This window comes from Lissotriton vulgaris, chromosome 2_1, assembly GCF_964263255.1.
Source record: "Lissotriton vulgaris chromosome 2_1, aLisVul1.2, whole genome shotgun sequence".
NCBI lineage: Eukaryota > Metazoa > Chordata > Amphibia > Caudata > Salamandridae > Lissotriton > Lissotriton vulgaris.
Window position 1 is genome coordinate 86,605,506 of NC_141687.1, and position 24,788 is coordinate 86,630,293.

General features: G+C 43.3%; 1 protein-coding gene across 1 annotated transcript in view; it reads left to right on the forward strand.

Annotated features, from left to right (window-relative positions):
* The window catches only part of DNMT3L (DNA methyltransferase 3 like), a 232,553-nt gene that overhangs the window by 187,269 nt on the left and 20,496 nt on the right, over positions 1-24,788 (forward strand). The window contains exons 10-11 of the mRNA XM_086958467.1: positions 18,162-18,304; positions 21,300-21,385. Of these exons, the coding sequence (XP_086814593.1) occupies positions 18,162-18,304; positions 21,300-21,385 (229 nt within the window). The remainder of the gene's footprint in view (positions 1-18,161; positions 18,305-21,299; positions 21,386-24,788) is intronic.

The following is a 24,788-nucleotide window of genomic DNA, read 5'->3' on the forward strand; positions in this document are numbered from 1 at the left end:
TTGGGTAAAAATATCACCTCTCCGATGTACTTGTCAATGGACGCACTCCCGCCGGAGCTACGTTCACTCCCTGATTCTCTTTGGGCGACTGGTCCTAATGATGTAGGTCTCCTAGAAATTCCACCATATGTAGTAACTTTGAAAGCAAATGTAAAATTTCCAAGAATTCCCCAATATAAAATATCTAGTGAAGGAGAGCGTGCACTTTTATTGATTGTGCAAGATTTGATTAAGAAAGGTGTGGTTGAAGAAACTAGAGGAAATGTCTGTAACAGTCCTGTATTGCCGATCCTGAAACGAACTGATCCTACAAAACCTCCAGTTTATAGGTTTGTCATAGACCTTAGAGAAGTTAATAAGATTGTAGTCCCGCAGTTTCCTGTAGTGCCAGACATTACTGCCTTGTTAACATTGATTCCTGCCACAGCCACATGGTTCTCAGTTATTGACCTAAAGAATGCCTTTTTCAGCATTCCGATAGCTGAAGAAAGTAGGGATATTTTCGGCTTCTGTCTAGGAGGTCGCAGTTTCAGATTTAAACGCGCTCCACAAGGCTATTGTGAGAGTCCATCAATTTATAGTCAAGCATTAAAAAGCCAGTTAGATTCTTTTGTCCTTCCTCCAGGTTCTGCCCTAGTACAGTACGTAGACGATCTTTTAGTGGCTGCCGATGACAAGGAAACTTGCAAAGCAGCTACAATTTCCCTATTGCATCATTTGTCTAATTTGAATCACAAGGTGTCTCCTTCGAAAATGCAATACTGCTGCCAAGAAGTGACCTACCTAGGTCATCTCTTGTCAAAGGAGGGAAGGAAGTTGACCCCAGAAAGAATAAAAGCAATTACACAGATGAGTGTTCCACGCACACAGAGAGAAGTACGTGCCTTCCTAGGCATTACCTCTTACTGTAGGCAGTGGATTCCAAATTTTTCTCTGTTAGCGAAACCATTGGTAGCTTTGACTGGGAAAAATGTTCCGAGTCCGGTGCCATGGTCTGATGAATGTCAAGAGAGTTTTATTGAATTACGAAAAGCATTGTGTTCAGCTCCTGTATTGGGTACACCTGATTACAGTAAGCCATTCACGCTCTACGTTCACGAAAGGGAAGGTTGCGCGTTGAGTGTTCTGACACAGAAGTTTGGTGATAAACAACGCCCTTGTGCGTATTTCTCATCAACATTAGATCCGGTAGCCAGAGCGTTGCCTAGTTGTTTGAGAGCTACAGCGGCAGCTGCAGCTTCCATTCGACAATCTGCTGGTTTGGTGATGAACAATATGCTAGTGGTCATGGTTCCTCATGCAGTGGATACACTCATGAACCGAACGAAGACTCAACACCTTACTAGTGCGAGATTATCTGGTTACGAGTTGACATTACTAGCGAGTCACATTCAGATAAAAAGATGCAATGTATTAAATCCAGCAACACTGTTGCCGACTGATCAAGAGTCGAGTGATTCCGAGCCACATGATTGCTGTTTCAAAACGGAGGAAGAGACAAAAGGACGCATTGATTTAAAAGATACTCCGCTATCAGATCCGGATGGTACGCTGTATGTGGACGGGTCATGTTTTAAATTGGAGAATGGTGATGTGACTGCTGCTTACGCAGTAACGACTTTGAAGACGATTGTGGAGACTGCAAGAGTGAGTCAGAATTCTGCCCAAGCTGCAGAATTAATAGCTCTAACGAGAGCGTGTGTTTTAGCTGAGGGAAAGAGAGTGAATGTGTTTACAGATAGTCAGTACGCATTTGGCGTGGCCCATAGTTTTGGCCGGTTGTGGAGAGAAAGAGGTTTCATTACGTCCCATGGGACTAAGATCCAACATGGTCAGCTAGTTAACGACTTGTTGGAATCTCTAACCTTGCCGACTGAAGTTGCGATTGTGAAGTGCAGTGCTCATAAAGCAATCACGGATGATGTTGGTCGTGGGAATGCTTTTGCTGATGAAATTGCTAAACAGACAGCTAGAGACACGATGAGCAGAATGTATGTTGCTACGTCTGCAAGATGGATTGCTGAGTCCGGAATGTGTGAAGACACTATGGAAAGTGTGAAAGAGATTCAGAAAGAAGCAACTGAGGAAGAGAAACGTGTATGGAGAGAAAGTACGGGCAAGTTGGACTCGAATGGATGTTGGATTGATTTGACAGAACAGCAGCGTTGGATGTTGCCCGATGCGTATGTGCTTGCAGTAGTGACGATGGCGCATGGAGTAGCGCATATAAGTTCTAAAGGGATATGTAAGATGTTGGCTCCGGTCTGGAAGAATGAGGGAATCAGTAAGTGTGCAGAGAGAGTGGTGAAAAATTGTATGGTGTGCTTGATGCATAATCCTGGCAAGGGAACTCCAACTCCAGCTGGTCATTTCGCTCCTCCTTCCTGCCCCTTTGAAGTAATTCAGTTAGACTTCATTCACATGGAACGCTGCAATAATTTGAAGTATGTCCTGGTGGTAGTTTGTGCTTTTTCCAGGTGGATAGAAGCATACCCACTAAAGGACAACACTGCCCTATCTACTGCCAAAATTCTTCTCAAGGAATTTTTCCCTAGATATGGAATGCCACGGATTGTATGGTCAGATAACGGAAGTGAGTTTATAGGGAAAGTTATGCAGAGTGTGTGTGCCGGCCTAGGATTGAAACAGAAATTTCACAGTGCAAACCATCCCCAGTCTGCTGGTTTAGTCGAGGGTTACAATGGCACCCTCAAGCTGAAAATAGCCAAAATACAAGCATCCACAGGTTTAGCCTGGCCAGACGCACTTCCTTTGGCCTTGTTATCAACGAGAGCAACAGTACATTCTAGAATAGGGCTTAGTCCTTACGAGATAGTCTTTGGTCGCCCGGCAAATGTCTGGGGTGTGCCAAGGCCTAAAGAATTTTGCTCCATTGAATATCCTATGTTGATAGACTACCTTTACGACTTGACTGCTAAATTGAGTCTTATTCATCAACAGGTTTTCGATGCTTTGCCAAAACCTCCGGAGAGTCCAGGGCATCAGCTGAAACCAGGAGATCTGGTTGTCATCAAGAACTTCGCGAGGACGAAGAACCTTCAGCCGAGATTTGTGGGGCCTTTTCAGATCTTACTGGCAACGAGGACAGCAGTTCGTGTAGCTGGCCGTAAGCACTGGATACACGCCTCTCATGTTAAGCGTGTTCCTTTGCCGCTCCCTTACGACGACTGGGTGAAAAAGGGAATTGGTGCCTCCGAATCTGAAAGCACACCGAAGTTCATCTCTTTCAGCGATGCCGAATTGATTACTGACACTTCAAAACCTGACTCTCCTCCTGAAAAGACTCCTTTGAACACTGAACATTTGTCTCCAGCATCAGAAGAAACTTTGCTATCTGCGAACTTGAACTCTGCAACAGCTGCTAGTGATACGCTATTTTCCGATCAGACAGTACCAGCGAAGCAGAGATACAACCTAAGAAGCCGTAAAATGGACAAATAAAGCAGGCAACTGCACATTATGATTTTGATATATATATTGAACTTTTGCCTTCAGCCAGGAAGTTTGCTATTGTTTATTGTTTTTAAAATTGCCTTGCCGTCTGGGTAGCCGTAGGGTCGTGGCTGTGTGCCTAGTTTGAATTTGCAAGGGTCTGACACAAGGTCGATCTTTCTGTTGGTTCTGGGAACTCCCAGGGCTGATAGAGGCATTTTCATCTACGTACACATCATCAGTGGTCGCGAGCGGATTGTAGAAGATGGAGCTTCCTGCGCTGCAACGAGAAAATGTGATTTATGTTCGCAGAAACAGACTTAATAGAATTCTTCATAACAAATGCTTTCTGATGCAATGTGCCATTACATTTTTGATTGTTTTAGCAACATTGGTGGGTGGAATCGTCTTTAGTATAAATTTGATTTTTGTGCCAGTTACTACAGTACCTCCCCTTGATCCTGCTATTTCTACTGTTTCTTCTATACACTCTTTTCACTCGTTTCCAGAACATGAGCAAGCCCGACGCTCAGAATTCACCAACAACACTTTTGTACAGCTCTTGCACCAACACCAACTGGTAGTTAACACTACAAACTGCTGGGTGTGTGGCTTGATACCCCACACTATGGATAAAGGTATTCCCTATCTGGTTTTGCCTTACAGCTATAATGGATCATTTCAGGCCATCCAAACCATCTTTGCTTATGCCCTTGAAACTTATCCTCCACGTCCACCGCGTTCCGCTAAATATAACTCTGCCAACAAAGCTTTAGTCCAGGGAATTATTGACATGGTCAAGGACGTCAATAATACTCCATCTTACCCTAGAGACGAATTGCGAGTATATTTAAGTTGGAATACTTCAGAGTATCGCCTTAGTTTAGGAGAAAGCAAGCGTAAAAGCTCAACTCCAATCTGGGTCGTACCTCACCAAGGTCAGGTCTGTTTGCAAGGTAACGGGAGAAATCCGAGAGCTCAGCTAGGAAGGAGTGAGTGCGTAGAGACTTACGTGTTTCCGGCTAACTCTTCCCCTGCCTTTCTCACTGCTAGGGGTACCTACGTCATTTGTCGAGACAGAGCTTATACATGGTTGCCTGCCGACTTTTCAGGATCATGTTATATTGCTCGATTACTGCCTCCGACATACACTGCTTCACCTGATTACCACAGAACCAGAGTAGCGAGAGGTGTCTTCAGCAAGGAAGATACCGCTGGTCAGGAAGCTGGAGACTTCTTCAAAGGCTTCCTTCCGTTCTGGGGGCCTATGGCCAATAGTAGAAACATACGTCAGCTAACACGGGTAGTTGAATCTACTATCACCGAAACTGCTGGTGCCCTTAGCAATCTGACAGCTGAGCTTCAGGCGGATAGGCTCATGACGTTGCAGAATCGTATGGTTCTAGACGTTATACTTGCAGATCGAGGTGGGGTATGCAGAATGATCCAATCGAGCTGCTGTGTCTTTATTCCTAATAATGCTCCAACAGTCTATGAGGCGATCTCTAAGTTGCACAAGATTTCAGACTCCATACATGTAGACAAGGGAAACTGGTCCTTCATGGAGTGGTTTTGGACTCTGATATCAGCGTGGGGATGGAAGGTTCTAATGGTCATTGGTGTCATCTTAGTATTCCTATTTTCATGCTGCCTGATTATCCAGTGTGGTCCTGCTCTGTGTAGTCTTTGTGCTGCAACTTGCCTCAGAAAACCACCTGTGTTTGGAGAAAAGGTACGAGAAAGGATGATGATACAACAGCATGTCACTGACCTGATGAGCATAGAACTAGATTCAGACATAGACTGAGTAATTGCCTATGTAAGGGCAAAAGGAGGGTCTGAGGTTCCGTGACGGTTCCGTGACAATTTGAACCCGTGTTTTCAAATTTGTCGGAAATACATAATATTGGTATCAGCGAACCGCAAATGATCCATTTAGTATATCCTGGTGTTTTCGCTACGCTACAAGCAAGAGCACTCCTTCTATTTTGACATATTTCTGATCTACCCACGGCATCCATCTTAGATCATGGCCGCCATTTTGTGATTCTTGCCCTCACATACGCAATAACCTCTGATCACTCCACTTTGATTAAGGACACGTAGCCTTAGCCGGAGATTCACCTCTTACATGACACGTACACCTTAAACCAGATCACGCTGTAGCTGCATGACTCGACAAAGGCTGCCTCCTCTGCCCGAGGCCAGCCCTGCCAAACTGGTCTTCGTGTCCATTGTACCTGATCATGATTAGGCGGCCGAAGCCGGTAGCCTTGCCCATTTACAACCCACAGACATCCCTTATCCCACTTTTCTATCTTCCACACCTGGCTCTGTTTCTTTCTTCCTGAATCTTTATTAGGGGGAGGTAACGAACTTTACGATGAGGCGGTCCGAGTCCTGAATGCAATATTGACAGGGAATTGTGACAAACTAGTGGGAACCCCTCTTTTCGCAATGTTTTGCCTCAGATATTATCGACGGTTCCTGTGTAACGCCAAATATTTATTGTTTTAGACACAAAGGTTCTGGGAATGTATTACATGTAAAGAATTTGCCCCTAGCATAAAAAACAGTATATAAGGAGCAGCCCTCTTTGTACAAATCGAACAGGCTCCTGGTTACTGCCCGTGTGTAGTATCTGTGACTTCTGTGTCCCTGCAGTAATAAACCTTTGGTCTTTGACGCCACCATCGAGAAGCCCGTGTTTCTGTTCATTTGCGCACCAAGGCAGGTGGGAATTCCGGGGTCTTTGGGTGTTGTTCCCTGACACCTCTGGACGGAACCAAAAAGTCCAGAACTCCAGTATGCTGTGGGAAATCAAAGAGTGGTTTTGTCTAAATGGTACAAACCTAAACAGGTGATTAAGGTTGTAAGTAACAAAGTGTGGTTAAAGGAATGTATGCAGTTAGCTGATGAGGACTGGGGGGATTGCAAAAGAGCGGTGACGGAGATGATATGGAGTTACCGCAACACCTCACACTGCCACTCAGGAAACTCCATTCAGCTATCTGAAGGGCCGCCTGGCGTGTAACAAGGTGACACCAGCATGAATGTTTAGATTGAGTTTCATACATGTTGGTAGAGATGAGTTGGCAGGCATGGTGCATGACTACCAGGAAAAGTACATACACAGACACAATGACAAGATGAGGAGCTGTGCACGCGGTTTCAGGCTTGGTGATTGGGTAAAGACGTATGTGGTGGGAAATCAAAGATTGGTTTTGTCTAAATGGTCCAAACCCAAACAAGTGATGAAGGTTGTAAGTAACAAGGTGTGGTTAGGTGATAGAAGGAGATGGAATGTGCAGAAGGTTACAGTGCGTAATAAGTGGGGACGTGATGACTGGTTGTAGGGAAAAAACGATGCAGGTACTGCAGTCTCTTGTTAGCCTGTGTGCGGAAGGTCGGATCATATCAAGTTCAAACCGAGCTGGCAGAGGGGTTAAGTCAGATCGTTTTGGCACGCAAACCAAATTGCAAGTTGCGCATGTGTGTGGACCTGGGGGACTTAAACTGCAAAATCTGCTTTGACAGCTACCCCTTACCACGCATTAATAAAATAGTGGCTAATGTAAAAAATGCCAAATATTTTTTGTCCATTGACCTTTCCAATGCGAACCTCCAGGTGAGATTACATTCTGATTCCTGACATCTAATGTCGTTTATAACACCTGAGGGTGTGTTCCAGTTCCTAAGAATGCCTTTCGGATTGGCTACCGCTTCTGCGGTTTCCCAAAGGCTCATGAGCAGTGGTTGGAAGGGGGTTGACATCATGATGGTGTTTCAAGATGATATTTTGGTTTGGGGTAATAACATGGATAATCATGACTCTGTGTTGAATAACGCTTTGAAAAAAGTACAAGATGCAGGATTAACTTTGAGCGCTGAAAAGTGCAAATTTGCTGTGAGGCAAATCGATTATTTGGGGAACACACTACATGGGGACGGTGTTAAACCAAAGAAGTATTTACTTGAAGCCATTGATAGCACCCCGACACCTTCGGACAAGAAACAGTTATGCTCCTTCCTGGGACTAGCGAAGTTTTATTTAAAGTTTGTGCAGCATTTGCAACTAAAGTGCACAGTTTGAGACTCTTGATAAAGAAGGGTACACTATTTTTTTTCAATGAGGAATTGTGCAGATGACTTTTGATAGCATAAAAGCAGACACAACTAAGGTGGTAGCCCTCAAACCGTATGATCCCCACAACAAATCCATTGTCGTAGTGGGTGCCAGTACGTATGGTTTGGGCGCAGTACTCATACAAAGGAAAGATGGAATGGGTGGTAGTTTTCGCTTCACGAATGCTCAAAGATGTACATATGTGGAACAAATTTCAAGTTGTGAACTGATCATGGACCGTTAAATAACATCATTACCACGAAGGGGTCTGGAAAGGCTACACCCAGGATAGCAAAATGGTTGCACCGGTTGCAAGAATATGATTTTCAGTTGAGATATGTGCCAGGTCATTAAAACATCAATGCGTATTGTTTATCTCAATTGCCTTTATCGGTGCATGAGGAATATGATGTTAGGGAGGAGGAAGAAGAGTGGCTGGTGGCTACAGTGGATGAGTCATTCATGCAAGGGTGCTGTGAGTGAGTAAACAAATGCAAAAACAACAATTGATGGACGGAATGTTGCACAATGGCAAAACATTCACCCCCAGTCACAGATCTGGGGTTAATCCATCGTTATTTTGCTCACCAGACCACACCTGTTCAGACATGGCCATATGGAAATCAGTCTTGACCCAGTGCCTCATGGGAACAGTCCTGCCCGAACTGCCAAGCCATGTCTTCCCTGGAGCAGAGTCAAGCATCCTAGGACCGGTTTCTGGCAATCAGCCATCATCAGCCAAGATAGCTTGATTCCAGTGGTGTGGAGAGCATGGGACTCGCGTCTGAGCATACCCGTCCCACTCGGGTGACAAATGAAAAAACAACAATTGATGGACGGAATGTTGCACAATGGCAAAACATTCACCCCCAGTCACAGATCTGGATGTAATCCAACGTGAGTGAGGAAACAGGCAGTTTCTAAAAGACACAGTTTTGCAACAATTAATCTTGTGCTTATCTGATAACACCGGACAGAGCACATTGATTAAAAAAGAACTCTCTGAGTACAGAATGGTGTGCACAGATGTGTCAGTGGAGAGCGGCATTGTCAGGAAAGTAGACAAATTAGTAGTACTGGTTGCTCTGCGTACCAGGTTGTTGGAATAACTACATGAAGGCACAGTGGTATGTCTGGTATGAAGAGCAGAGCCATGTGTGATTTCGGGTGGCCTGGTATGGACAAAGACATGGAGAGATGTGTACGCAATTGTGTGGCATGCATGTGTACCGACAAATCACACAAGTCTCAGGAATTCACCATTTCGGCCACCAGTATGCCTGACAAACCCTGGCAAAAACTGGCTATGGATATATGTGGGCCATTCAGTGCAAGGGGTTTAGATAACAAGTAAGCCATTGTCACGATGGGCTATTTTACCAAATGGCCTGGGGTTACATTAGTGAGGGAGACAAAATCGTCCAACATGATAGAGTTTTGCGAGGAGGTGTTCCGTAGGAAAGGTTATCCAGAGTGTATACAAACTGACAATGGACCTCATTTTCTTGCAGGGGATTATTGTAAAAACATGGAAAAGTCGGGTGTGAAGTAACTTACCTCTGCTGTTTATAATCCCAGGGAAAACAGCATGGTACAAAGATTTAACCGTGTGGTAAAGGAATGTGTGCAGTTAGCTGATGAGGACTGGGGGGGATTGCAAAAGAGCGGTGACGGAGATGATATGGAGTTACCGCAGCACACCTCACACTGCCACTCAGGAAAGTCCATTCAGCCTTCTTAAGGGCCGCCAGGCGTGTAACAAGGTGACACCAGCATGAATGTTTAGATTGAGCTCCATACGTGTTGGTAGAGATGAGTTGGCATGCATGGTGCATGACTACCAAGAAAAGTACATACGCAGACACAATGACAAGATAAGGAGCTCTGCACGCGGTTTCAGCCTTGGTGATTGGGTAAAGACGTATGTGGTGGGAAATCAAAGAGTGGTTTTGTGTAAATGGTCCAAACCTAAACAAGTGATGAAGGTTGTAGGTATCAAGCTGTGGTTAGATGATGGAAGGAGGTGGAATGTGCAGAAGGTTACAATGTGTAATAAGTGGGACAAGAAAAAAGGAAAAAGGAAAAAAACGATCCTGGTACTGTCGTCTCTTGTGAGCCTGTTTGCGGAAGGCCAGATCGTACCAAATTCAAACCGAGCTGGCGGTGGGATTACTTATGGACTTAGACTTTGCATTCTGCTCATGCAATCTTTTCTTTGATTTTTCCATGGGTTTATGCAATACGTTTAAGCTGTTTTTTTTAATTGTTATTTGTGTTTCTGGGAAGATATATGTTGTTTTTATGTTATATCCAAGAAACATCTGCATCTGGTTGCTAACTCTACTGGTGAGAAATCCAGGGGAGAGAGCACAGGCAGTTGCTGATGAAGGAGGACCTTTGGGGTTGTTGTACCTTGAGAACAAAACTTTCTAACCAACTCTGCGTGGCTCCTGGGGACTTAAAATATATAGCGTTGGCGGCCAGAAATACTGTGAATTGCCGCATTTGTAGGAGTGTGATGGTTAGTAGTTGTGTTGGTGCTGTTACTGGCAGTGCTGACCGGGGCAATGGGTTGTGAAGGCTGGAGTGGCCTCCTGGCGAGAGCCCCGACACTTATTTTTATTTTTTCAAATTAAGCCCTATTTAGCTGAATTACCTGTAGAGCACTTTAGAGCATGTCTACCTATTGTTAGGGATCAGTTTATCCCATGTTTAGTAAAGATAGATCGGAAAATGAAAACTTATTTTCCACTGTTTAACAAAATCTGAAAAAGAAGAACTAACTCACAAGTACAACAAGCAGGAAGGAAATGGCGCACTCACAAACTGCGAATAATTCCTGAAGATTACAAGCAAGATATCTATATTGCAAAATCTCGTTTTAAACATGAAAGCTAGAGCTCTCTTTAAGGGCCAGATGTAGGTAAATAGCATTTACCGATTCGAAAATACCGAATTTTACCGATTCGGTATTTTCGAATCGGTAAATGCTATGTAGCAAATCATTCGGTAAAAATTACTGAATCGTTAAGATTCGGGTATTTACCGATATGGTAATTGACATTCATTCCTATGGGCCTGGAGGCCCATAGGAATGAATGTCAATTACCGAATCGGTAAATACTGATTCTGTAAACGGGGGAAAACATTGAAGGGTGGCAGGGTGTCACTTTGACACCCTGTTGCCCCCCTCAATTGTGTATGGGTGCACATGTTGCAGACATACATGCCCTAAGGGCATGTATGTCTGCAACATTGCACTGTTGGAAAACCAAACAAAATGCTTTTTGGGATGTTTTTGTTATTTACCACCAGCTTGTAGTTGGTGGTAAATAACGAATCCTAACATGGGATAAGCACTCATTTAAGTGCTCCCTACATTAGGAATTTGGGGCCCGATGTAGGTAAATCCCATTTACCGAATTTGAAATACCGAATTTTACCGATTCGGTATTTCAAAATCGGTAAATGGGATGCAGGTCCCAACATCTGGAATCGTTACCGATTCCTTACAAATTCGGTATTTACCGATTCGGTAAATACCGAATCGGTATTCGGTTAATACCGAATCGGTATTTGCTATTGAATCCTATGGGCCTTTGAAGCCCATAGATTAAAGTCAAATACCGAATCGGTATTTACCGAATCGGTAAATACCGAATTTGGCAAGGGTGCAGGGGGTGTCACTTTGACACCCTCTAGCACCCCCAAAATGGGCATGTGTGCAATGTGGCACACAGACATCAATTCAATTCAATTCATAATCTTTATTCGATTGTAGATTTTACAATCATAAAAGTTCATTTTTAAAATCACACAATTAAAACGGTTACAGTTCATTATCAAAGGCAATTAATGACACAATAGACAGTACAATATATCAGACAATAAAGCAAGGGAAGTATATAGTTAAAAATATAAATAACTGTAAGCTTAAAAATCACCAACACATTTTTTACATCATGGTTAGCCGTCCATGCTTTTCCTAAAGCAGATGGCTTTTTTTAAAAAATTACAAATAAACAGGGTACAGTCAATATTCAGTAGTTGTAGGTAGTAGAGTGCGGGTTTAATTTGTGTGAAGCTCAATTTTTTAAGACACGGTTTAAGATATAAATTCCGTGGGGTAGAGTAGTAAGGGCAGATAAAAAGGAAGTGTGCCAGATCTTGAGGAGACTTCCCGTCGCAGCCACAAGCTGGCAACACTTCGCCCCGCTGAGCACCACTTGGGAATGCCAGTAGAAGGTGGTAGAGGTCAAAACGGAACCTTATTAAAAGGAACCGCTCATAGCTGGACATAGGCCATGTCAGGTAAGGTTCTATTTGCAAGCATGTTTTTAGCAGTAGATGTTTCCTGACACTGGCCTTCTGTGTCTCAACCTCTTCCCTATCGGTACATCTTAACAAAACTATGGCATTCTTGACCAGGTTCACATCAGATTTTCTAATTTATTTGGGGCATAAAACAGATCACGTCGGCCTATTGCCGTTAAGCTGTCCTTTATATACTTTACCCACGGTACCTTAAATCTCCCGTCTAACTGTAGAGCTTCTTTTAGTAGGGCATGTGTTAGTGGGATTTCGTTATTTAGCCAACATTTCAGCCAGCATAAGACTGGGCTTATTGCTATTCTGTCACCTAGGAAGGGGACCCCCAGCTCCTCGTGTACTGAGTAATTCCCAATACCCCTGGGCAGTCTTAAGATCTTTTTTAAGAAGTTATTTTCTGCGACCTCTAGGTCTTTGACCTTGCAATAGCCCCACAGCTCGCTCCCATAACAGGCAATAGCAACGCTTTTTGCCTGGTACAATTTAAGCAGTGCGGCCAACGGGCAATTGCCGATCTTTTTTGCAAAGCCGAGGATGGCCGCATTGACCCTTATAGTTTCACCCTTCTTTTTGGAGACTGCTGGCCCCCATGTTAACTTTTGATCTATCAGGACCCCGAGGTAAGAGAAGGAGTTGGTTGATGGGATTTTTTCCCCGTTTAAACTGAAGTGACCAGGTTTCAGAGTGCCCTTACCTGCTTTCAGAACGAAGGACTTGGAGTTATTTATACTTAAACCACGTGACTCCATGAATTTGTGGAAGGAGTTTAAAAGTTTCTGGAGGCCGTTTGCTGTTCTAGAAATGAGAATAGCATCGTCGGCGTAAAGTAGAACAGGTACCCCTCTGCGCTCGACTAAGGGGTAATCTGCTTCTACCAGTAAAAGTGATTCCTCCAGTTCATTAATATACAAATTAAATAAGAATGGGGCCAAAATGCAACCTTGTCGGACACCCCGATTAATTTTAAATTCATCCGTTACCTTAAGGTCTTGAGAGTAGCGGACGTTCGCCCTAGTGTCTGTATGCAGATCAGCGAGGAAATTGACAAGGTTCCTCTCTACACCCATTCTCAGCAAGGTGGCCCATAATAGGCTTCTGTCTACGCAGTCGAACGCGGACGACAGGTCCATGAAGGCCATATAGACGGTACCCTGTCTCGCCAATGTATACTTGCTTAGGATAAGGTATAGGTTCAGACACTGCGTGATGGTCGAGTGATCCGGTCTAAACCCGTATTGTATGGGTGAAAGGATTTTATTTTCTTTGGCCCAAATAGATAACCTGTTAAGAATTACTCCCCCCACCACTTTGACTACTGAATTCAGTAAAGAAATTGGCCTGTAACATAAAGGGCTACTGCGGTCACCCTTCTTAAAAATGGGGACTATAGTCGAGAGACCCCAAATTCTTGGGCAACCAGTTATTGCCGCTGCATTTATTACAGCCGTAAGGACCGGGGCCCAAAACGGGATACTGGACTTAAACAGGTCCGGTGGTAAACCATCCGGACCCGGGGCCTTGTTGACTGTTAGACCCTGTATACCCCTAATGGTCTCTTGTACTGTAAAGCACGGTGGGGTCACAGTTGGAATTAAAAGGTCGGTAACTTCCCGTTGCTCATTGCTCTTAAAAATTGTACTAAAATGGGACTCCCACTCCCCCTCAGGGATGTTTGTTCCAATAGCTGTGTCGTTTGGATTTTCAAACATGGGTTTATTAATTATTTGCCAAAACTTGCTGCTATTCCCCAACACAGATGGGTCTAGAAGGGATTCAATAACATTTGCCTTAATTTCCTTTTTTCTAATGGCTATTGTTTTCCTGTAGGCCATGCGAAGATTTTTTATCAATTCATGATCTCTTGGTTTGGTTTTTAATGCCAGTTTCAAGTCCCTGCTTGCCTTTGAACAGTTATGATCAAACCATTTAGAGTTATTCTCACTATGACCCCTTATTGGCACTGTGAGCATGGAACCAATTTTAGCGACCAACCCCTCAAACCTAAACAAAATGTTCGAAGGGATTGAATCAGATGAAAGACAAACGGACAGCTCCTCTTCACATGCGCTAGTTATATTAGAATACAAGGTGTCTTGATTTACCATTGACCATTTAATGCGACGCCTGCCATTTACACACCTTAACGTACCATGATCGGGACGTGACTGACGTTTAGCAAAAAATGGGCCACTCAAGTTTATAGCAAGGGGATTATGATCACTGTATGTACTAGTGAGAATAGAAAAGTACAAGACCCATTGGGCAGCATCTGGAGATAATAGTATGTGATCAATAAAGGAACCCTGCCCATGCCCTTTGAAGGTTGGGGTGTCAAAGATTTTTATGTCGGGGACCAACGACATAGCTACAATCAAGTTGTGCTCATTCATTAAGTCGTTTAGGGTCTCACCACCCCTACTATGAGAGAAGTGAAAACCTTCCTCATTATGACACCCTAAAGACCCCATTGGCGTACTAGCTGGGTTACCACATGGTTGAACATTAAAATCACCTGCTATCAACAAATGCCGTGATACATTATAAACGGTTTTGCTCAGAATGTCATTCAGAGAGGCAATATGGCACATTTCATTGTTACTGTTGGCATTATAAAAATTAACCAGTGTCATCACAGTCTTCCCATTTTTTAGATCAATCTTCTGTAGGTTCAGATTTACGCTATGGTAATTGCTTACATTACATTGCAGATCTTGGCTAATGAAGATGGCCAGGCCACCCTTGGCTCTTCCCCTGGTCGAAGCAGCTGCTGGGGTGATAAAGCTTAAAAAACCCTCCATATGAACATTATTTTCTTCTAACCAGGTCTCTTGGAGGCACACAATACTAAATTTTCTAATAAAAGATAGCCATACTACATCTCGTAACTTATTTGCCAAACCTGCAATATTCCAGGAAATTAATTTTACACTGTCATTGAGTGCAGGACAAACAACAGACTCTCTAGTTGATTGTGAAGATGTTAAAATAGGCGACGTTACGGTTTCCACCACCGGGCCCACAATACGCACTGCATCCGGCTCCCGGAGCCCAGATATAACACTAGTAACTACCTTTATGTCTGAGGATGGTGTAGGGAGCACCACATTTTCCCCTGTTAACACTGTGAGTGATATTTTAGGGGGGCTACTATTTTTATCAGCGGTGGTTTGGGCAATATATGAGTTTATAACATGACACCGACCCCCTAACTTCTCAGATAACCTTGATTTACATGAGGCACTAACCCCGCCCCCCGTAGCTTCTGCGTTCCTTAACCATCAATCGCAGTCCTCTAGGCTACTGAAGACCGTGAACCTGTTGGAGAGCTCTAAAGGCGTAAATGGTAACAGGCTTGACATGTTCCCATTGAAGCCAGTATTGTGGTTAAAAGTTATGGTGTTCCACCCAGGTATGGCTGATGGTGGAGCCAGTGGGTGCATGTATACGGGGTTTAGAGCCGACTCAATGTTGGGAAACTGGGAAGAAGAGAAGGTATTACTATTATAGTGTTGTGGAGGGAAGACGGTGGCTCTGGGATAAAAATATGTCAAGGGGCGTGGTACAATGCAGTTCTTTTCGTTTCCAATTTGGCAAGGGTGCAGGGGGTGTCACTTTGACACCCTCTAGCACCCCCAAAATGGGCATGTGTGCAATGTGGCACACAGACATGCCCTAAGGGCATGTCTGTCTGTCACATGGCACATGTGTACATGCACAGATGTGCATGTACACAGGAATCAGTATTTTACCATGGATTTGTATTTCATTGTAAAATACCGATTCTGTAAGCCATGTGCTGATGGAACATTGGCTACCTACATTGCATTTTCGGTAATTTTACCGAATCGTTATCATTACCGAATCGGTAAATATTACCGATTCGGTAAGTTTACCGATTCGGTAATGATAACGATTCGGTAATATTACCGAAAATGTGCCCCTACATCTCGATAGCCCTTTACCGATCGGAAACGGCCGAAAATCGGTATTTTCGGCCGATTCCGATCGGTAAAGGGCTACCTACATCGGGCCCCAGGTAATTTACTGAATTGGTATTTAAGAAATCGGTAATTTACCGATTCCTTAAATTACCGATTCGGTAAATTACCGAATCGTTAATTTCGGCCCCTACATCAGAAAAGCCTATTACCGGTCGGTAACGGCCGAAATTCGTTAATTTTGGCCGTTACCAACCGGTAATAGCCTTCCTACATCTGGCCCTAAGTCATTAAAAAAGTCCATAGATTCCCAATGTTAAAATCTTAAAATCTCACCAAGTAATGCCGTTTGTGATGAGGTGGCATGGCAATTTTTTAGGAATAAAACAGAAAAATGATGAGATTAAAAATTGTTGAAACTGAACGGGAAAAAACATATCTGCTCCGATTTTAAACTTCCAGATTTTCAGTAGATAAAATGCTTTAAAAAATTAAATCTGGTTCGTCAGATGCCTCATAGCTCCAGTACTGACAGAAACATCAGTAGCTTCTTATGGAATTTGGAAGTAGCCTGAAAGCAACACATACTATTCAAAAGAGCTGTCAATGTTGGAAATAATGAAATATCCCCTATTCACTCTAATACCCATCTGTTTAAATTGTACATTTTTACTCATGCATTTAATTTTCTTTTTAAACATAAGAGGAGGTGGCAGCTGTTTTCTTGCATGGATTTCCAAAGGTGGAGTGCACACTTGCTGGATCTGACAAGAGGTGCAGGCATGGCCTTCAAGTCTGCACACTAGCTGTTTTTCTTTTCCTGTACTGCAACAGATAAAAAATAATTATGATTTAACTTAGTAGAACTAATTTGAACAACGTAATTGCACATATTACATGTTCAATTGTTTGCTAATAAAGTGATTTCTGCTTTAAAAACACCCAGACAACATATCATTTCTGGCATATAAATGTTGAGAGCAAACTTTGCCTGCACATTTTAGAACAACTCATATAACATTTAATCAAAAGCACAACACAGGATCATATCAAGACACCTCTGAGAACAGGCAGCAAAGGTGCACTGACAGAGAACAGTACATGCTTGCCACTGTTGGTGTGCTCGGTTTTACTGCCCTATGTCATTCTGTGGAGGGAATTTGTGTATTCATTGTTGGAATAGAAGGGTGTTACTTGGGTTGTGATCGCCCATTAGCAAAGATGGCTGACCCCCATCCTGCAATATTAGGGAATGCTGCAAGTTGAGACTGAGTTGCACTGGATGTCACAAGAATGTCCTAGTGATAGTAGATCAAAGAATGATCAGGCAGGATTCAGCTGATGTGCAGGAGAGCTGCTTTGTGGGATGGTGTGGTTTATATGGGTTGTGTGCTACAGCAGGATGGATGGGCTCTTGTGCGGTGTTTGTGTCTCAGTTGATAGATGGACCCTGGCAGACATTGTTGAATCGTACCGTCAAAGGCTATATGATTCTAAATAGAAAGTGTAGTGAGTGTTCTAGGTCATTTTGGAAGTGTTGTTAGTAGAGTTGTGCTTATGTTTGGAAATGTTTGGGTAGCAGGACGTGCGTGTGATTGCCACTATTTAGGTTGTTAGACGTGATGCAGATAACTAAGTAGGCCTCTCTAATATCTTTGTGGGTGAGTCTCCATAGATTACAGTAGCAGTGAGGCAGAGGTCCCACTGGGGGGTGTGCCTGTTCAATTTGAACTTGATTCCTAACATTTGTGTCATAGTGTATGTGTAGTTACAGGAGAAGATGTCCTTGATAGAGTTGTATTGGATTCACAAAGTGTGCATTGTTGGTGGTAAGAGCTGATCTCAGTAATTGTGTTCCACATATGTTTGTCTGGGATTCTCAGTATTTGGGAAGTAGTTGGCGGTGCAGGTTACAGAGGGGATGTAGCAGGTAGACGTGTGTGGTTATTAGTATTTGAATAATACCGGGTGAGTCAGGTGAGGGTGGAGGTGTGTCTAGTAGAGCGGTGTTTTTTCTGTAGTAGTTTATTAGTAGCGGGTGGTGTAGATTACAGCAAAGATGTGTGTGGTAAAATAGTGTAAAATTGCCAGTATTTGCGCAATGATGATGGCACATTCAGAATGGGGGTGTTTGGGGGAGGCATCTGATTCATTTGCTTGGCATGAGGTGCATTTGCAGATGTCTGGGTTGAGCTTTGTAAACCCTCTGCCCTTCTTACGACTGCTGGACGGTCCCTCACTTGCCACTGATTACGGCTGATTGCTTCGAGCTCTCTCTTATTTTGACCACAGTCCTCCTCCTTGTGTTTCCAAAGCTTGGTATTTCTATCAGTACCATCGCCTCCTCAGCTATGCCCGCCCTGCAGGGGACAGCCAAAAGCCTTTCTTCTGGATGTTTGTGGATAACCTGGTGCTGGAAGACGAAGTCTCAGATGCTGCCACCTTCCGCTTCTTCGAGGTAGGTTGCCTCACAATCTATGTATATGTTGGTATGTATGTATGTATATGGTATTTCTATAAAGCGTGCACCTAGCGAAAAGTTTGCAGATAATGGTCCATCAGGACGATGGAGGATAGATAGAATCGTGGTTAGGGAAAGGGACTAAGTGCTGAGTTTGAAGACATGCATTTGTACCACTTTTCTTTCATGTAGACAGAGACCCAGCACTTGATTAGCTTAGATGGCTGTAATTCCATAAGGATTTGGGATGGGTAGGGATCCTCTTTGACAGCAGAACTTCATGGGTTGAGCGCGGATGAGTGATGTCTAACCCAGAATTATGTTTAAGACTCTGAACCGGTGTTGATAGCCTCATTGATGTGAAAAGTTTGAAATGGGGTATTTTGTTTTTGCTTTCAGCTTTTTTAAAAACAAATCCAGAAAACTCATGCTGATTACTGTAACTCAGTGTTCATTGTCAAGATAACACATCAGTGATTAGGTGCATTTTATAGCATAGTTTAACACGCGGATAGAACACCACAAACCATGCTTCAGAGGTATCATCAGAGACATATTTATGAGTGCTTTATCAAACGTTGCCCTTTGATAAAGAGCTCATTGCTTCGCTTTTCTTATTAGGGGCATTTCAGTCAAATCCTTAAGTCTAAAAATGTCCCTTTGTAAAGAGTCTTGTGCCTTACCTAAAAGTGGCAGTTGTCCTACTATATTTGACCAGTTGTGTTATAGCAGAGGTCTGATTGCCAAATTGTTTTCCATAGTGGAAGTGTTGGATTCATTAAGGTTTCGCTTATGATGCGCTGTACTCAACCACACCTTCAGGATGGTCAATCACATTCCCTATCTCTCCCTGGCAATAAATTCAGATGCACAGCCCTTCTTCCTGCTTTCTTCCAACATCTCACAACCCCCATTGTGGCTGCTGGCAATAACCAAAATATCTGAGTCCAATCAGCCTCTGGAAGGATCACCAAGGTGGACGCTTCAGGGATGGAGTACCCCGGGATATATCTTATGACAGCCAGTTCCTCTTTCTAAAATGCACACATTTCAGAGTGCAACCACCATGTCTGAAGCACTGGCCTTCACATCCTGGGGCTATGTTTCATTTGTTCATGGGAACATGGTATGCTATGTATCTCCTGTCAGATGCCATTCTTGTAGTATTTTATATGGCATCTCCAGGTTTCGTGCTGAATGTTTAGTTTCATGATGTCTTTCCAGAAGACAGTCCTCTGCGCCTGCACACTTGAGGCTCTTTTCTCACTTCACCATATAAGCCCCTGTTTGGTTCTGTTTGACGCGCAAAGGATCTTACAGATTTCTGAGGATAACCCATGCGTGCTTTCAGCCAAGAGTACAAATGTTTAAAAGGGTGCTTTGGATCTTGTGGCAGCTAAATGTATGTTAGGATGATAGGCTCATTGGGGCTCTTATGTGTCTCTGATGGGTGAACTGGTGTTTAGAGGCCCCATCAGTCTTGAAAAAGTCCCCTAATGCACTTTAATTTATAAAATTGAAAGTGCCAGGGCCCTTGATAGGAGATCATTGGAGCTTGAACCCCCTATTACTCCTACTAGTGCTTACAAAGACAACACCATTATAGCTTTTAACCATTACACCCCCACAATTGTGACAATTGAGACCAATTCCAGGCCCCTAAACCTATAAGAATGGCTGGGGCAGCAGGAATTGGTCATTTTTAATACATGTTGAATTAAAAAAACAGTGTTTTGTGCACATCTCTACTTAGATCAACAGCGCCACTATGTGGCAGACTGTCATAAGTGCCTTTGTTGACACTCAAGTGCCGGTGCTGGAAACCACGTCTCAAATTAAGCGCTGCCTATCTTGGTTGTAGTGAAATGCGATGCAGTGTTCGCAACTAAATTCGTTTTATTTATTTATATGTTTACTTACCTGTTAAACTCCGTAATCCATACATTACTACCCCCACCCTGCCCCTTCCCCTCCCTAGGTCACCGCTCTGCAGGAACTCCTACTGCCGACCGCGGCTGTGTTAGCTAAACATCCAAAGTGGTGAACATACATTATAGGGCAAAGATTTCTCCCTTTTCTAAATCTAATGCTCTAAAAAAACGAAAATTCTCCCACTCTTCGTTTGGGTGTGCCCTGTAGATTGAAAACCCACCTCTCCTAAATGTGTATTAAATCGAACATTTACATTCATTCCCTTGCTCTTTCCTTCAAAATTTCATAGGCATCATACAGATTGTCCTCAAAATGAATATTAAGATGTCCAAGCAAACATTGAACATGCGTAAGGGCATCCTACCACCTCCCTTGTGGATGAACTATTGAAATAATGCTGTGTGGCAACTTATACTGCACCCCTTGACCATCCACTGACTGCTGCATTTCAGGTCAGCATGGCCCAACACTACAAGTATTAACAAATCTGAGAGCACATGTGGACGTCAACTTTACCCTAAAGTCACAAACCAACTTAGCCTGCTTTCTTCATCCACGGACTCTAAGAAGAATATTCAAGAACAAACTTAAATCTTCACTAATGCTCAAGCCCTTCCCGCATTCATGTCAATCAACCCCTCTCCTTTAAATGATGTTAACTATTTTTCCTTAAATTGGTTTCATCCAGCGTGTAATTTTTACTATTCGCCATTCATCAAGACTTCTGGACTCTCCTCAATAACTACTTATTGTTTAGAAAGTTGTTAGCCAGTCCCCCCAACTACTGTCCCATCTCTGCCTGCTCTTGACCTAAAGCCTCTTCCATGGCTTGGTATATGCTTATGCATCTGCTCTGAAATGTTTCTGTCTATCTTCAGGCCTGAAGTCTGCAAGAATGTTCTATGAAAAGATTCCAATATCATACCTCATGTTATTTAATTGGGAGACAACATTGTATTTTTTAAGAACATTTAGACCTCTGATGCTCAAGAGGCGTGGCTGCGCTTTACAAAACAGTATAAATAAATAAATAAATGCATCTCTTTCTATTCTTTTTCAGACAAATCCATTGATTGTGTATGATGTGCAAGATGGAACGGTCGTGAGTGCTGTGCAAGTCTGGGGCAACATACCATCCATCAACAGGTGAGGTTAAGATTGCTTCTCATGTCTATTGTCTGCATGAGGAAGGCATCTTGATCTTCTATTCTGAACGTAAATCTAGTACTCAGAAGGCAAAAACAAATAATACATGTTGTTATACTTATCATTTACATATTCACGCCCATGAACCGAAGAGTCAGGCAAGTATTGCTACTCCAGAGTAACACCACCACCATCCACTCAATACCTTCTTTCTTATAAGCACCACTAGACTCTAACACCTCCATCCCAGACTCCGTTGGTGTTATTAAATAAGTGTGACTCTGCAAACAAGCCTTCAACCCTTTCTCTTCCTAGGCACCTAGCTACCCATCATCTAAAAACAACTCTAAAAAGCACTGCCCAATCTCTAGGGCACATCTTAGATGCCATCTGCAGCTGTGATTGGCTTCCACACCAGGCGAAGGTTGAATAATCCAAAGCTAACAGTTCTTTTCTATTGCACTCTAATCCCCTTGCTCTCTGCTGCTTATGGGGATCTACAGAGCCCAGCTCTCTAGCAGCTGACAAAACGCATCTCAGCACTATACTCAGTGGTCTGTTAAGAGCCAGAGAAATTGTCTACAAATTGATCATGCTTGAGAAACATTTCGCTTCTCCAGGGAAAACATGAAAACAATTATTTTCCTAAAACCTGTCCATGGGAATGGACCATAATGGCATGAGGGATACAAACCCCTCAAGATAGACTTACCAACTAGGAGGCTGAGAAACTTTCATACCCCAGTTTGTTAGGCGAAAGCCCCAATGACTGCCAACTAAATGATGGCTGAATTAGCAAAGCAGACACTGCACCAGCAAAACCATGTCACCAAAACAAATCATATATGACAAATTCTACCAGCGCCTCCTATTCAAAGTTGGCAATGTTAGCCAAAAAATACACAAAATTCTTTCCAGCCCTCGCAGAGTTTATGGAAGAGCACCAACTAATCCATGCCCACCAGGCAGGTTTTAGTGCCTATCACAGTACGGAACTCGTGTTGCTTTCAGTACTGGATGATGGGAACAAGCCCTCCGTGCTGATCCTATTTGACCTTACAGCAACGTTCAACCTGATTGACCATCTAGTGTTGATGGATTGATAACGGGTGCAGGGGATCACAGGTTCCGCCTTTTTTGTGGATCTCGTCCTTTTTGAAGGACCTGTCACAGAATGTACAGCTGGGTGACTATGTGTCTAGAGAAAGAGTACTCCGATGTGGGTTTCCCCAAGGATCTGCTCTATCCCCACTTTTATTTAATATCTTATCTCCAGCCTTCGGTGGTGCCACTAGCACAGTTGGGTTGCCAAATGTTTAATTATGCAGATGACACCCAGTTGATCCGGTGGATTGATAACTCTAAGAAAGAGCAATTGAATGCACAGACTATCCTTAGGTTTACGATGAACTGGATGACAGTTTACTCACTCAAAGTGAACCCAGGTAAGACAGAGGCCTTGGCAATCACCACCAATGGTAATCCTTGGTTAGATGGTTTTTGGCCCCAGAAGTGAGATGTTACCCCCGACATCTGGGCCTGTTGTGAAGAGCCTGGGGATTAAGTTGGGGGAAACATCCTTTACAACGCAACTTTTACCACGCAGTGCTTTTACATCGCAACTTTTACAATGCAAACCATTACAACGCATTGCGCTGGGGGGGCGCTCTAGGATAGGGAATAGATTTAATTTACTATCCAACACCTTCCCTACTATCCACGGGGACTGCAGTTGGAATAGTAAATTAAACTATTCACTATCAAGCACCCCTCAACACTATGCGTTGTAAAGGCATGCGTTGTAAAAGTTGCGATGTAAAAGCATGAGTGGTAAAAGCATGCGTTGTGATGTCATACATCCTTAAGTTGGATAAGAAATTATTTTATTTATTTATTTAAACAGTTTTATATAGCACTGTCTAGATTTACAGTATTATATTCATACAAAAAGGAAAAGGGTGTAAAAGTCAGTATAATCATAATTCAAAGAACAATAAATACATGGACAAGAGCATCAGAAGTACAGGAAAATTACAAGAAAATACAAGGAATAAAAGAAATTGGCAATGCCTCTGCAGGTGACGACAGTGGTGGGAAGCTGGGTGGGCCTAACCCTTAGACAAGCGCTAAGAGACTGGCGGTAATTAGGCACTATCAAAGTGTTACTAACATAACATAACTCTTTCAAACTAGTGATATGCCCATGTCTCCATCTGCCAACTTTACATTCATACCCAATCCTGCTACCAGCATGAAATCACTTATCCGCAGCTCTTCACTAATCTTCTTTGATTTCTTTCCCCCCTGCCTGTTCCAGAAATATATAATGAATTCCAAAAGATGCAGACATACTGACACATCTATTCCCATCCGTTGTCAATGCATCTCAGTCTCACTGAGCTGCACACCCTCAACACTCCAGCAGTATGCTAGGCCTCTCACGAAGATCTCTTGCAGAACCCAGCCCCAGACATAGTATTCTTGCGAATGCGTGACCTAAACAGAAAGACCGATAAGCCTTGGACAACATGAAGGGAGATGCTGACCAATCAGGAGCTAGGGAATTGCTCCGGTTTTACCTCTGAGCAGCATCCAGAATGTTCAGCTGCAACATACTCACAGGCAGACTCCGTACAATGGAAACATGCAACATCACCTTATCATGGGTGATTTACTTCTGTAGAAACTAAGCAAAATGAGAAGTGGTGCCACTTCTTCTCCCAAGCCGCTTCCCTGCAGTGTCCATAAAGACCCATCCTCTCTCCCCTACTTTTCAACACCACCTGACCCCCTGGCAAACTGGATTAATTCCCTTGGTCTCTCCTTCACAATTTCATAAGCATGATACAGATTATCCTGAGAATGAATAATATACTGACTGAACATACATTGAACCTGGGCAAGGGCACCCTATCACCTCTCCTGTGGATGAACTATTGAAATAACTCTACTGCCCCCTTTACTCTCCACTGGCCCTATTTCAAGTCAACAGCCTTTAACAGCTCCTTGTCATTGCTGCCCATTCCTCCCAGAGTCTGCATGTAAAGTGTTTTCCTATCTGATGGCGTTTTGGGTGTGAGAGGCCTTGAATGGCGTGTTGTTAGGTATTAATTTAAGCAATCCCTTATCGGATGGTACAAATTGCAACCGTTGAAAGTTACAAATGTTACTTGTCCATAGCTACAGCAGCCTTGAAATCCCGAACGGATTTATTTTAAGACGAAAATATCCTGCTACATCTGTTCCTCATACTGCCCTTTGCTGCTTGTGGTCAGGGGTTGCAATGGCACTACCAAGGGTTGCAGGGGGCAGACTGAACCCTAAATGACGTCCATGTAGGTGAGGAAGGTAGTGCAAGGATTTTGAAAAAGACAAAGGTTTTTTTAGCAAAATGTGTGTATTA